Raw genomic sequence first — 14,938 nt, 5'->3', positions numbered from 1 at the left:
ACAAGAGCAAAACATTTTCAAAATGTTTGTTGAGCAAATAAGTGAAATCTTATGGAACTACGGAGGGTAACTGGAGTTTTGGTACAGATCAGCTTAAAACGTGAATGCCAAGATTGTGATGGTGCAAAATAAAGTATCAGTATGCATTTGGAACCCAAGATCGGGGAAAATGGTTCATGAGAAAAATTTTAAGAGGAGGCAAACAAAAAGGCCATATGGTCTACCACTCCTACTGTTTTCACAGATAAGGAATCCAACTAATTCATTTCATGAAAATGATTTCATAAAGATCTTCGTTGATAGGTGCTAAATTCCAAAATGCTTACTTACAATTTTTTTTATTTATTCATTTTGTGGGATTTGGCCATCACTGGCTGACCAGCATTTATTGTCTGTCTGGATGTGAGTTTGCTCGCTGAGCTGGAAGGTTACTTTTCAGATGTATCGTCACCATTCTAGATAACATCATCAGTGAGCCTCCGATGAAGTGCTGGTGTTATGTCCCGTTTTCTATTTATCTGTTTAGGTTTCCTTGAGTTGGTGATGTCATTTCCTGTTCTTTTTCTCAGCGATGGTAGATTGGCTCCAAATCAATGTGTTTGTTGATGGAGTTCCGGTTGGAATGCCATGCTTCTAGGAATTCTCATGCGTGTCTCTGTTTGGCTTGTCCTAGGATGGATGTGTTGTCGTAATCAAAGTGGTGTCCTTCCTCATCTGTATGTAAGGATACCAGTGATAGTGGGTCATGTCGTTTTGTGGCTAGTTGATGTTCGTGTATCCTGGTGGCTAGCTTTCTGCCTGTATGTCCAATGTAGTGTTTGTCACAGTTCTTGCAAGGTATTTTGTAGATGACGTCCGTTTTGCTTGTTGTCTGTATAGGGTCTTTTAATGAACAGCCAATGAACTTAAAAGACCCTATACAGACAACAAGCAAAACGAACGTCATCTACAAAATACCTTGCAAGAACTTTGACAAACACTACATTGGACAAACAGGCAGAAACCTAACCACCAGGATACACGAACATCAACTAGCCACAAAACTTCATGACCCACTTTCACTGGTATCCCTACATACAGATGAGGAAGGACACCACTTTGATTGGGACAACACATCCATCCTAGGACAAGTCAAACAGAGACACGCACGAGAATTCCCAGAAGCATGGCATTCCAACCGGAACTCCATCAACAAACACATTGATTTGGAGCCAATCTACCATCGCTGAGAAAAGAACAGGAAATGACATCACCAACACAGGAAATGACATCACCAACCCAAGGAAACCGAAACAGATTAATAGAAAGTGGGACATAACACCAGTGCTTCACCGGAGGCTCACTGATGATGTTACCGAGAATGTTGACAAAACATCTGGGAACAAACCTTCCAGCTCAGTGAACTAGCTTACATCTGGAACAAAATAAAGACCCACTCTTCTGTGGACCAAGAGGAGGAGAGCGCTGTGTTGGAGGTGGAGGGAAGACGTCGGGTTGGCTGTGCACCCTTGCAACTGGTGGATCTTAATGCTGGCTTCGGCCTAATGCTGGTTCAGGGGAACAGCCAACCTGGAACGATGGCTGCGGCAAGTGCTCATGCCTCAGGTCAGGGGGTCCGGAACACCATCTGTGTTTCCGTGAAGAAGGTGGATGAAGGTGCACCTGTGGACCGCACCTTCTTCGTGAAGAGGGTCCTGTTGGACTGTTGTGGGTTCGCTGCTGCGGACATTTACTGCCTGCAGGATTTCCCCGGAGGAAGTTTTTACAATGTAACCTTCAGGAGTGCCAAGCTTTGCAAGGTTTTCAAGGAGAAAGGAGGTGAGGGCCTCCTCTCTGTATTGACCGCTGTCCCGCTGTTCGTGATGCCAGCGCAGAGGAGCCGTATGGTGACTGTACACATGTACAACCCGCTTGTGCCAGCAGTTGATGTCCTGACCTTCCTTGGAAGGTACGTGAAGGTGGAACGAGGCCTAACCGACATCATGGACCCCTTTGGCATCTGGAGCAGTAAGAGGCAGGTCAGGGTGACGCTGAGGATGGGCGCGGACGGGAACATTGTACACCCACCGTCCAGCTTCGCGAACGGCAGGAGCAAGGGCTACCTGACCTACGCAGGGCAACCTAAAGTCTGCCATGCCTGTGGTAGGTCAGGTCACGTGGCGGCCGACTGCAAAGCCACCATCTGCAGGAACTGCAGGGAGGAGGGACACCTTGCAAAGGATTGCCCACAAGGAAAAAGCTGCGACCTTTGCGGGGAAGCGGGCCACCTCCATAGGGCATGCCCGCGGCGGGGGACCACCTACGCCTAGGTCGCCGGCAGGGGCAATGCTGGGCCAGCTCCCCCCCAGAGGAGAGGAAGGCACAAGGGCTCTGCAAGGACCCCACTGATGTGCAGGAGGGCCAGGTCGTGCAGGAGGGCCCAGCCCTGCAGGATGGGCCCGAGGCCAGCAAAGCGCCCCTCCAGGCTCCGCTCCCCCCCGACAACCCGGAGTCGATGGAGGCGGCGACAGGCGACCCAGGGGAGTGGACGACAGTCCGGAAAGCGAGGAGGAAGGTGCGCCGGTGGGCCCAGGAACCGCAACCATCAGGCGGGAAGAGGCAGCTACAGGGGGGCTATAAGAGCTCCTCTGACGAGGAAGATTCGGAGGGGGCCCGCCCAAAGCAGAAGCTAAAGATCTCAAGGGAGAAGGAAAGCAGCACCCCGCTTCCAGGTGACGGGAGGCGTCCTGAGGCTCCCTCCGACACCCAGTCACGTGCCGCTGGGGCCCTGGAGGGCCCCCCGGAACTTCCAGGCGGGAAGGAGGAAACAGCACGTCCCCAGCCTGACCCAGAGCCGGATTCTCCTGCCTCCGTACCCCCGACGGGGGGATGCCACCCGGAAGGCAGCACGGACAGTTTCCTGAGCCCGGAGAGCATCCAGCAGTTAGCCTGGGCAATGGGCATGAAAGGACAGATGGAGGGGCTGGACCTTGGACTTGGGGCGGGTACTGCGGTCACTGCCCACAATGGGGGTACGAGTTGCGAGCATTAATGTGCACAGCGTCAAGTCCACCGCAAGATGTGTGTCCACGTTGGCCTACCTGACCACCGTCAAGGCGGACCTCCTGTTTCTGCAGGAGTGCAAGATACCGCACCTCAGCAGGTACGGGAAATGGTCCGACGCCTGGACCTGTGGGCCTTCAATCTGGTTGGGGTGTAACGACTGTCGCTCCTCGGGCCTGGCTATTCTGCTGCGGGGGCGAAACTTCACCATCTCTCAAGTTCAGGAGGTAGTGGGGGGCGCCTCCTAGTGGCTGAAGTCACCTACAGGAACGCTCCCCTGAGGCTGATCAACGTGTACGCCCCAGCGGTACGGAGTGAGCGGTTGGCTGTCCTGCAGCGGCTTCCACCCCTGCTGGCTACGTCCAGGCTGGTCATCCTAGGTGGAGACTTCAACTGCATCATCGATGGAGATGGAAGATCCGGCCTGGGGACAGCGGGTGGGGGGAGTCAACTGGACATCATGTCCAGATTCCTGATGGGCACGGTGAAGGACGCCAAGCTGCTCGACGTCTTCAGTACCCCTGCGGACGGAGCGCAGCGGAGGTACACCTGGTCGCGGCCAGACGGGTCCATTCGCTCAAGGATAGACTTCCTGTTTGTGTCACGGGCGTTCTCGGTCAGGTCCACCAGCGTCGAGCCGGTATTCTTCTCTGACCACTGCCTCCTGCTGGCCGACTGTCACTTACAGGACGACCGGCCAGCCGGCAAGGGGACGTGGAAGCTCAACACAACTCTGTTGACCCCAGGGAACGTCGAGGAGCTTAAGAGGGAGTACGCCGGTTGGAGAACCGTGAAACCCCTCTTTGAGTCTCCGGGCGACTGGTGGGAGACGGTGAAGGAGAACATCAAGAGGTTCTTTGTCCTCAAGGGTGTTCGGAAGGCGAGAGAGAGGCAGGGAAAGGTGTCGCGACTCCAGAAAAGGTTGCAGAACCTGCTCCTTCTGCAGTTGATGGGGGTCGATGTCACGGAGGACCTCCGCGAGGTGAGGGGCCAGCAAGCCTCGCTCTTCGCCGCGGAGGCCTCCAAGATAATCTTCCGGTCCAGGGTCCGCTCCGTGGAGCAGGACGAGACGTGCTCGCATTTCTTCTTTCAGAAGGTGCACAAAGAGAGCTCTGTGCTTAGCCGGCTGAAGGAGGACGACAGCTCGGTGACGTCGTCTCGGCCTGACATTTTGAGGATCAGCAGATCCTTCTATGCTGGACTGTACAACATGAAGCTCACGGACAGCACGGCCTCCGAGTCGTTCCTGTCGTCGATCATGGAGGTCTTAGATGACGGCACGAGGGAGTGGCTGGACCGGCCGATATCCCTGGACGAGCTGACCAGAGCCCTCAAGTCCTTGGAGAGGAAATAAGACTCCCGGGAGTGATGGCTTACCGGTCGAGCTGTATTCCACTCTGTGGGACCTGGTCGGCCAGGACCTGCTGGAGATGTACAATAGTGCGCTTCGGGCAGGGGAAATGTGAAAGTCCATGAGGAAGGGCATCATCACCCTCATTTACAAGCAGAAGAGGGAGAGGGAAGAAATTAAGAATTGGCGTCCCATTTCACTATTGAACGTGGACTACAAAATCCTGGCCAAGGTCATAGCCAACCGGGTCAGGTCTGTCCTGGAGTCGGTGATTCACCCTGACCAAACTTGTGCTGTGCCGGGCAGTAAGATCACTGACAGCCTCGCGCTCATCAGGGATACGATCGCCTATGTGCAGGACAGGCGGGTGGACACCTGCTTCGTCAGCCTGGACCAGGAGAAGGCCTTCGACAGGGTCTCTCATGCTTACATGAGGGATGTCCGCTCCAAATTGGGGTTCGAGGAGTGCATCCGCAATTGGATCCGGCTGCTCTGCACCAACATTGTTAGCGCAGTCTCAATCAACGGGTGGGAATCGGACAGTTTTCCTGTCAGATCTGGAGTCAGGCAGGGCTGCCCGCGCTCTCCTGCCTTGTTCGTGTGCTGTGTGGAGCCCTTCGCCGCATCCATCAGGAAGGAATTGAGCCTGAAGGGCGTGACTATCCCAGGCAGCGGAGGCCTTCAGGTCAAGACTTCCCTGTACATGGACGATGTCGCCATCTTCTGCACTGATCGTCGATCGGTGAGTAGGCTGTTGGACATCTGCGGCCAGTTTGAACTGGCCTCGGGTGCCAAAGTCATTAGGGGTAAGAGCGAGGTCATGTTCTTCGGGAACTGGGACGACCACTCCTTCATCCCCTTCACTGTCAGGACAGACTACCTGAAGGTGCTGGGTGTTTGGTTCGGTGGAGCTGGGGCGTGCACTAAGACTTGGGAGGAGCGTATCACCAAACTGAAGCAGAAGCTGGGCAGGTGGACGCTCCGGTCCCTCTCCATCGCGGGTAAGAACCTGGTTGTCAGGTGCGAGGGGCTTTCGGTACTGTTGTATGTGGCGCAGGCCTGGCCTATTCCCTGGACCTGCGCCGCTGCAGTCACCCGGGCCATCTTCCACTTCATTTGGGGGTCGAGGATGGACCGGGTCCGCAGGGACACCATGTACAAAGACCTGGAAAATGGGGGAAAGGGCGTACCGAACGCCACCCTCGCCCTGACGGCTACCTTTGTGTGCGGCTGCATCAAGCTGTGCATAGATCCTCAGTACGCAAACACCAAGTGTCACTTCTTACTGAGGTTCTACCTGTCCCTGGTGTTGCGAAGGATGGGCCTGGCCTCGTTGCCGCGGAACGCTCCGAGTAGTTGGACCGTCCTGTACCACCTGTCCTTCGTGGAGAAATTTTTGAAGGGAAACACCTTTGACCACAAGGCCGTCAGGCAGTGGTCAGCACGTAGTATCCTCGAGACCCTTCGGGAAAAGGAGAGGGTGGATCCCGTCTTGTGGTTCCCCATGCAGACTGCCAAAGTCGTTTGGCAGAATGCCTCATCGCCAGAACTTTCAAACAAGCACAAGGACGTTGCTTGGCTGGCGGTGAGAGGGGCTCTGCCAGTGAGATCCTTTATGCATGCCCGGAATCTCTGCGCCACCACACGCTGCCCTTGAGGCGGCTGCGGGGGGGATGAGACTGTCGATCACCTCCTTCTGAAGTGTGCCTATGCGCAGGAGGTCTGGAGAGGGATGCAGTGGTATTTGTCGAGCTTTGTCCCGAGCAGCTCCGTGACATGGGACTCCGTGCTCTACGGGCTGTTTCCCGGGACGCACACCGAGACCAACATCAACTGCACCTGGAGGACCATCAATGCGATGAAAGATGTCTTTGGTCTGCCCGCAACTTGCTGGTGTGCCAGCCGAAAGAACTGACCCCGACCGAGTGTTGCATACTGGCGCACTCCAAGGTCCAGGACTACGTGCTGAGGGACGCGCTAAAGCTTGGGCAGCCTCCGCCAAGGCACGGTGGGGAAAGACCACCATATGAAACCCTTCGTCCAGAATAGAAGCAAGGGCCCTCTCTGGTAACTGGGCCCAGCTGGCGCATTCCCCAACTGGTCAGGGGGCCAAAGGGGACTCTGCGGGGAGACGACTGCCAGGGTATTTTCTTTGCTTTGTTTTTGTTTCTTTGTTTTGTTTTTTCCTTTAGTTGGTGTACGTACCCCCTGGGTAACCTGGAGCGGCTTGCATGACTGGATAGGTGTATAAATGTTTTATTTTTTGTACATTCTATGAATAAAGTATATTTTTTCAAATAAAAAAAAGTGACAAAACGTCTGAAAACTAACCTTCCAGCTCAGCGAGCAAACTCACATCCAGAAACTCAACCTCAGCTACAAATCTTCTCAAAATTTATTGTCTGTCTTGTCTTTGCTGGTTAACTGACTATGTGGGACTTTCAAGGACTTGTCATGGTGTGACAAGTTCAGAATCAAGAATGGCAGTTTTAAATTCTGAGATGGAGACGATTGTATAGTGTAATGTAAATGGATTGGTAAAGCAGAAGTTTAAGAAGTTTTTCAGTTTAAAAAATGGTGGGACAAGAGCCAGATGGCAAATATGCTGTGAGGTGATTTGTCGCCTGGCAAAAGCTTTTATGGAGGCTGTGTTACTCTAATTTAACATACTTCCTATGTAATTATCTAGCCAATACCATCTTGAATTCATAACATTACCTTGCCCCCACCAAATCGCCTGTAAAATTTGCAGGATGTTCAGGAAATCCTGTACTTTTGGGCTTTCTGTCCATTATTCTGAACAAGGTGGGGGCGGAGGGGCATGTAAGTAACAGGATCAATATTGCTGACAACATGTTAGTCATTTCTGTCTGTACTTATCCTTATTCAGTTTGATTCACACATGCATTTCACATTTTAGGATAGGACTGAGAAGTTTTTTTATCAGATCAGAACTAAATTAATGTGAACTCCAGTTATGGAACTAAGGAGGGTAACTCAGTTTTGGTACAGGTGATGAACATCTGTGAGCTTTGGTACGTAACTTTATTTTACAGTGGCAGGGGCATAGTGAATAGGAACGCTGTTCTGCTACATCAACTGCCTATAAGTGAACCAAACACAGACTGACAAGATTAAGCACTTTGATTGTTTGAAGATTTACAGAAAAATACGAATGTTAAATTGCAACCAAATTTTGAGCAAATAAAGTACAAAACTGTTCAAATTCTTTCCATCAGTTTGGCGGACTAAATATATGAGAAATATGGAAGTTATGTATGTTTAGCTTTTCTGACGACTGGAACAAATAGGATGACCTTACTGTCCGTGAGATAAATGGCATTGTTGGCTCAGGAATGAATGAATGAATGACAAAATACAACTTTTAAAAATTAAACTGAAATCCTCAGTTTGATACATCCAATGAAAAACACAAATACCTTCTTTCCTTCCACACATCTATCTATACATCCTTGCTTTGAAGGGAAACGATTGCTGTTTCCTCCACAGCCACTGTACACAAATGGTCTGCATTCATTGCTTTCGGGAGAATAATACCATAGCAGCTCATAGTGTGAACAGGAACCTTCATCCATTGGTTGGCTACAAGGAACTGTGCAGATATAGAAACAGAAAGACAAACAATCAATCTGTCCTCAACTCAGGCAATAGTGAAGAAGACCAGATTCAAAACGTTAATTGTTTCATTCTCCACAGATTCTGCCAAACCTACTGTCTTTCTCCAGCATTTTATTTGTGGGTTTCCAACTTCCAGCATCTACAATATTTTGCTTTTAATTCAATAGTGAAACACATTTTTACATGAAAATGCTGTGAAACAGCCTTGCAAATAATTATCATGCCAATGAACTCATCCTGATTGTTTATTCAACTCATTGATGCCCAGTCTAACCTTTTCGTGGAATTAAATATGTCATTTGTTCATTGAAGCACTGAGGGTTTGTAAGCTCACTTAGCTGGATGGCTGGTTTAGAATGCAGTGTAATACCAAAAGTACAGATCAAAAATTACCAAAGGTAATGATCAGAGGTACAGATAGAATGGATAGCCAGATCTATTTCCTAGGGTGGAGGTAGCTATTACAAGGGGGCATAGTTTTAAAGTGAGTGCAGGTAGATATAGGGGAGACATCAGAGGTAGGTTCTTCAGTCAGAGAGTGGTAAGGGCGTGGAATGCATTGCCAGAGAGGGTAGTGGAGTTGGCCTTATTGGGACATTTAAGCAGCAATTAGGTAGGCATACGGATGATAGTATAAGGTAGGGGTGGAGGTTTGATAGACCTTAGGATGAGGGTAAAGGTTCAGCACAATATCATGGGCCAAAGGGCCTGTACTGTGCTATACAGTTCTATGTTCTATATACAGGTTCGACTCCCCAGTGAGTGTTATCCATTTATCAAGCCTTTGAGTGACTGTAGCTAGCATTGATGTCAATCCCTTTATCTTCTATCTGCCTATCCCTCTCTCCCTATTTATTTAAGAGCCTCCTTCCCCTCCCCCATTTCTGAAGAATGGTCTAGGCCCGATACTTCAGTTTTCCTGCTCCTCTGATGCTGCTTGGCCTGCTGTGCTCATCCAGCTCTACACCTTGTTATCTCAGATTCTCCAGCATCTGCAACTCCTTCTATCCCTTTATTGATATGGGCCTTTCTGTAAACATGCGCAAAGCCAATGTTTTAACTCAGTGAATTTTTATTGCCAGTGTTTATTGCTGAAATCACTTGCCATAAACTGGTATTTTATAGAATCCTGCGAACTGCTTGAAGCTTTAAAAATGGCAGACAACACCTAGACCAAGAAATCCCACCTCCATTTTCTATTTTTGCTGGTAGGGAAAGGGATATAGACCCAAATTATGAATTGCATCGGCCAACTGAACTCAATGCGTAGGCCTAGCAGATTTGAGCTTTGCTTAAGGAGCAGCCTCAACTGACAATGTGTCCCATCATTTCACAGTAGAGATACAAATGCTTGTGAATGATGGATAAGGTATGCAAAACTGTCAAGTTATTTAATTCCCCTGCCCCTTAAAATTTGAAAAGAAATCTGCTTGCCTGTGTCTGCAAATTGAAACAAAATGGTGTAGAGTTTCAATAGATGTTTAGACATAACTCTAAGTGGTATAATTAAAGCATTATTACTGCCTGATTGCTTCCACTGTGTCATTATTTGTGGGTGGTAGAGAGAAGTTATATGTTCACAGTTTGATAACGTGAGAGGCGATTAAAGGATAAGCTGTCCTTGATGTGGGGTTATGAATACAAATGTTTTTCTGAAAAGGATTAAATATTTGAGGGGACTTTAACTATGTCAGAGGGATTTTGTGAATGAGAGTTTTTTTAATATGTACTGAAGTCTCCAGTAGATATTCAAAGCTTTATTTTACCTTAGCATATCTCCGGAGATCTGTCCATGATGCACACTATGTATAATAGTATGAACAGTACAATGACAATGGGTAATGTGGCAGGGAGTAGCACCACAACGGCAGTGGGCTGTAAGAAGCCACAAAAAATCACTGGCGTGTCATGAGTTGCCACAAAATTACCAGATGAACTATGAGGAGCTTTGGAGATGAGTGGCAAGGTGGGTTATGAATTAGTATGTGAAATAACTCCACGAAGGTAAGTATTCCCATTACCAAGTCACCCTTTATTTACATGTGCATAGTACATGACACTGACCCGGCGAGCACAGGGCCGACTTCTAAAGGGAACAAAATCCCTGACACTCCTGCTAATATCTGTCAGCCAGAACTCCCTGTTTGGACCAGGCTAACAGCCCCAATCACGTAGCTCATATTCTATGAGATCTACCTGGCTGTCATTATTCCAATCTCTACAACCCTCCCCCTCTATCTACTGGTTCTTTTTCCTATAGCTTCTCCTGGGAGTTTTTGGCATCAGGTCTGATTCCTCTGACACTGGCTCGGATATTGGCAGTGTGTACTGGATCATAGCCTGTGTCTTGTGCCCAGGGTGTCTCAGCTGAAACTAATCTTCTTCAGACGATAACAGTGTTGAGACTGCGACATCTGCCATGTCCAACTCATCCTGAGCGGTTTCTTCAGCACTAAGCAGAGGGGGAGAACCCATAGATTCTGATAGCCTTCCTGGATGTTCTGAGGTGCCAGGTAAGTTTTGCTCTAGCCCTGTTTGTGAGGTTGTGGCTTTCCTGTGGTCTATGTGCTTGTTCAGGAGCACCTCTCCTACTCAAACTACATGGGACCTGACCTTGTGTTGACCATATCTTTTACCCATGCATGGCCAGTCCCGTGGTTTTGACACCAAACTCCGTCCCCTGAAGTAAACTGTTTCTCTTGCTTAGAGGAGACTTGTGTACGACATTGGCATTCCTGATACCATTTCACCCTCCCCTTGAGGTCCAGGAAGATCAAATTTAACCTAGTGTGGAATCTTCTCCCCATTTGCAACTCTGCTAGAACTATCCCTGTGATTGCATGAAGGCTGGTCTTATAATCAAGCAGGAAATGGTACAGTTTGTTATCAAGTGAAGCTGTAGGCTATTTCTTTAAGACTGCCTTCAAAGTTTGGACTGAACTTACTGCCAAGCCATTGGATGATGGATGGAATGGAGCTGTCCTGACATGCCAAATGCCATTTGAGTTTAGGAAATATTTGCATTCCTTGCTGGCAAACGATGGCCCGTTGTCCATGACCAATACCTTTGGGAGTCCAGGTATTGCAACAGATGCTTGCACCTTTTCAATCAGTGGTCCCTTGTTTGATGAATGAATTCTCTGCATGTTAAGCCATTTTGAAGGGGACTCTACAATAACTAACAACATAGTGCTCAAGAAATGACTGGCATAGTCGTTGTGGAACTAAGTCCAGGGTTTACCCGACCTTTCCTATGAATGTGGAGGAGCTGCTGGTGGTAATTTTTGTCCTTGTTGGCACTCTGGGCACTGCCCCGTCAATGTGGCTATGCAGCCATTCAATCCTAGCCACCAGACACAACTTCTTGCCATTATCTTCATTTTGGAAATGCTGAATTATCTTGGTATAGTTCAGACCATTTGTGGCAGCAAACTTTACTTGGTATAATCCCTCTTGCTCCCCATGATAATATGCCATCCTCTACTTGTGATCTGATCTTGCCAGGTCTAGAAAGGCTTCAGTTTTGGTTGTGAAGATCCTTTTTTTCCCTCATCACCACCAGCTGTTTTAGTTTTGCCAGGACAGGATCTGTTTGTGTCCATAGTCTGATATTGTCAGCAGTGACCGGAAGGTTGTCCAGAAAGTTTAGAACCAGAACACACACTTCCTGTGATAGTAGGAACTGCAGATGCCAGAGAATCTGAGATAACAGGGATAGAGCTGGGTGAACACAGCAGGCCAAGGAGCATCAGAGGAGCAGGAAGGCTAACATGTTGGGCCTAGACCCTTCTTCATAACACCTTGTTATCTCACACTCTTCCTGTGGCAGCACCACTGGTGGTGTATCCACTGGTGGGTGGAGGCTCAAGGCATCTGTGTTTGCCACTTGGCCTCCTGGACGGAGTTCCAACTTCTAACTGTATGCACTCAGAATAAGAACCCATTGCTGCATTTGAGCTGAAGCAATGGACGGTATGGCCCTGTGCACTTTAAGTAGTCCTCCTTAATATTACCGATCACAAACAGGTTTTGTGATCTGTACTATTACATGTTTATGTTGTTAAGGAATTGATGATACTTTCTCACATCAAAGAGAGATATCTGAGCATACCTTCATTTGGCATCAGCTAGTGTCTGGGAAGCATATCACTGATCAGTCAACAATGCCCCAATACCTCTAGGGAGGTATTTCATGTTAGCACCACATCTCGCTTGGGATTATAGTCAGCCAACACTTAAGACAATGATAACTGCTTTTTTCACTTCCCTAAGAGCTACAGCTTTGCTCCAAGACCAATTCTAAGGCTGATCTTTCTTCAATAACAGATGTAAGAGTGCCTGATGGAGGCCAGGTTACATATGAATTTTCTGTAATAATTTGCCGACCCAAGGAAAGATCTAAGATGAGGAGCCAGGCCACCTTTGATTGCCCTCACTTTATCTTCCACCAGGTGTAACCTGGTCTTGTCTACTCTATAGCTGAAGTAGGTCACTTGGGGACCTGGAACACTCATTTTTCCTTCATATGGCATTCCCCTCTCTTGGAGAAATGTTGAAGCATTCTGTCCAAGTTCTCTAAATGCTCTTTATTGGTCTTCTTGGTTATTAGTATCTTCCAGATAAATGGCGACTTTGGGTAGACCTTGGAAAGTGTTCTCCATCGTCTGCTGGAAAATGGTACTGGCTGATGATAACGTAAAAGTCACTCTTGTATATTGGTACAAACCTTTATGGGCATTAATTATGGCATACCTCTGTGAATCCTTATCTAATCAGGGTGGCATGGTGGCTCAGTGGTTAGCACTGCAGCCTCACAGTGCCAGGGACCCGGGTTCAATTCCTGCCTTGGACGACTCTCTGTGTGGAGTTTGCACATTCTCCCTGTGTCTGCATGGGTTTCGTCCGGGTGCTCCAGTTTCCTCCCACAGTCCAAAGACATGCAGGTTAAGTGGATTGGCCATGCTAAAATTGCCAGTAGTGTTCAGGGGTGGGTAGGTTATAGGGGGATAGGTCTGGGTGGGATGCTTCAAGGGGCAGTGTGGAATTGTTGGACCAAAGGGCCTGTTTCCACACTGTAGGGAAATCTAAAAAAAATGCAATCTAATTGCAATTACAGTATGCATGGCTCATGTTCAACTTTGTGAAGGATAGGACCCCCACCAGATGGATTGGATATTTATCTAGCTGCAAAAAATAGTTCACGTTTGTTTAAAATCCCTTCAAAGGCAAACCAAGCAACAATCGGTACAACTAGTGTTGCCAGTTGTGCAAACTGTACTGGTTTGATGATTTGTTCACTTTACTGCCTCCTGATTTCTGCCTGTACTCTTGCAGATAAGGCAAATAGCACTGGACGAGCCTTACAGAATTGTGGAATTGCTTCTTTGTCAATAATGTAAGTTGGCCTTGGGTCCTTTAATAATCCCTAGACCTCCCTGAAAAACGTTCAGGTATTTAACTAGGAAGTCACTCAGGCAGCCATTTTCTAATTGAAAAATGTTGAGCCAATCAAGTTGAATTTTTCTTAACCAATTTCACCCTATCAAGCTTGGGCTTGAGCCCTTTATTATAATTGGCAGCAACTACAATGGCTTGCTGGCTTGGATACTGATGAAAATTTTAACAGTTTGACTGAGGCTTGAATTTGTTTCGGGGTTTTGCTGTAGGCTGACCTAGGGTCCCTGTGTTCAGGATGTGTCCTGAGTGAGGCTATGCAATTGTCTTCACTCAAGTGGTGCTCCCCAAGCTCAGTCTATCTGGCGAGGGTGTCCACTTCCATTCATAGGAAGATTAGAGTCATAGACTATTTAGTAAATCGGAAGAAAATTTAGAAATCTGAAGTGCAAAGGGACTTGGGAGTTCTAGTCCAGGGTTCCCTTAAGGTTAACTTGCAGGTTGAGTCGGTAGTTAGGAAGGAAAATGCAATGTTGGCATTTATTTTCAGAGAACTAGAATATAAAAGCAGGCATGTACTTCTGAGGCTTTAAAAGGCTGTGGTCAGATCACACATATAGAATATTGTGAGCAATTTTGGAGCCATATCTCAAGAAAGATGTGCTGGCCCTGGAGCAGATCAAGAGGAGGTTCACAAGAATGATCCCAGGAGTGAAAAGCTTAACATATGAGGAATGTTTATGGACTCCGAGTTTATACTCGATGGAGTTGGAAGGATGAAGGGAGATCTAATTGAAACTTACAGAATACTGAAAGGTCCGGATAGAGTAGACATTGTGAAGATGTTTCCATTAGCAGGAGAGACTAGGACCTGAGGGGACAGCCTTAGAGTGAAGGGAAGAATGGAGATGAGGAAATACTTCTTCAGCCAGAGGGTGGTGAATCTATGCGATTCATTGTTACAGAAAGCTGTGGAGGCCAGGTCAATGAGTGTATTTAAGACAGATAGATAGGTTCTTGATTGTCAAGGGGGATCAAAGGTTGTGGGGAGAAAGCAGGAAAATGAGGTTGAAAAACTCATCAGCTAAGATTGAATGGCAGAGCAAACTCGATAGGGCAAATGGCCTAATTTCTGCTCCTATTTTTTGTGGTCTTGTTATGATTTACAAGAAGATAGATGGCTTATCTTATGTAATTGGAATAAGAAAAATTCAGTCTATGTTCATAATCTGTCTTCTCTATTGGGGATAAAGTAAATATTGCTGTACAAGGTTAAAGAGAGTGGAACTTAGCGAAATTTACAATCACAAGGGAAGTGATACTAAGAAAACTGATGGATCTACAGGTTCACAAGTCTCTGAGTTCAGATGAATTTCATTCTAGGGTCTTAAAAAGAGTTTGCTAATGAGATAGTATACCGTTCCTGTTAATTATCCATAACTTCCTAGATTCAGGAGAGATTCAATTGGACTGGAAAGTAGCAAGTATAACCTCTCTATTTGAAAAGTGAGG

General features: G+C 47.6%; 1 protein-coding gene and 1 long non-coding RNA gene across 12 annotated transcripts in view; one reads left to right on the top strand and one right to left on the bottom strand.

Annotated features, from left to right (window-relative positions):
- The window catches only part of LOC125463397 (collagen alpha-1(VII) chain), a 377,348-nt gene that overhangs the window by 3,621 nt on the left and 358,789 nt on the right, over nt 1–14,938 (bottom strand). For all 11 annotated transcript variants that reach the window (XM_059654498.1, XM_059654507.1, XM_059654500.1 and 8 more), the window contains one exon: nt 7,834–8,006. In XM_059654498.1, the coding sequence (XP_059510481.1) occupies nt 7,834–8,006 (173 nt within the window). The remainder of the gene's footprint in view (nt 1–7,833; nt 8,007–14,938) is intronic.
- Nucleotides 1–14,938, top strand: part of LOC132210952 (uncharacterized) — a 121,792-nt gene that overhangs the window by 90,913 nt on the left and 15,941 nt on the right. The gene's annotated exons all lie outside the window — the stretch shown is intronic.

This window comes from Stegostoma tigrinum, chromosome 25 (assembly GCF_030684315.1).
Source record: "Stegostoma tigrinum isolate sSteTig4 chromosome 25, sSteTig4.hap1, whole genome shotgun sequence".
NCBI classification, from domain to species: Eukaryota; Metazoa; Chordata; class Chondrichthyes; order Orectolobiformes; family Stegostomatidae; genus Stegostoma; species Stegostoma tigrinum.
Note: the sequence above shows the minus strand (reverse complement) of the source record. Positions and strands in the feature narration are given on the sequence as shown.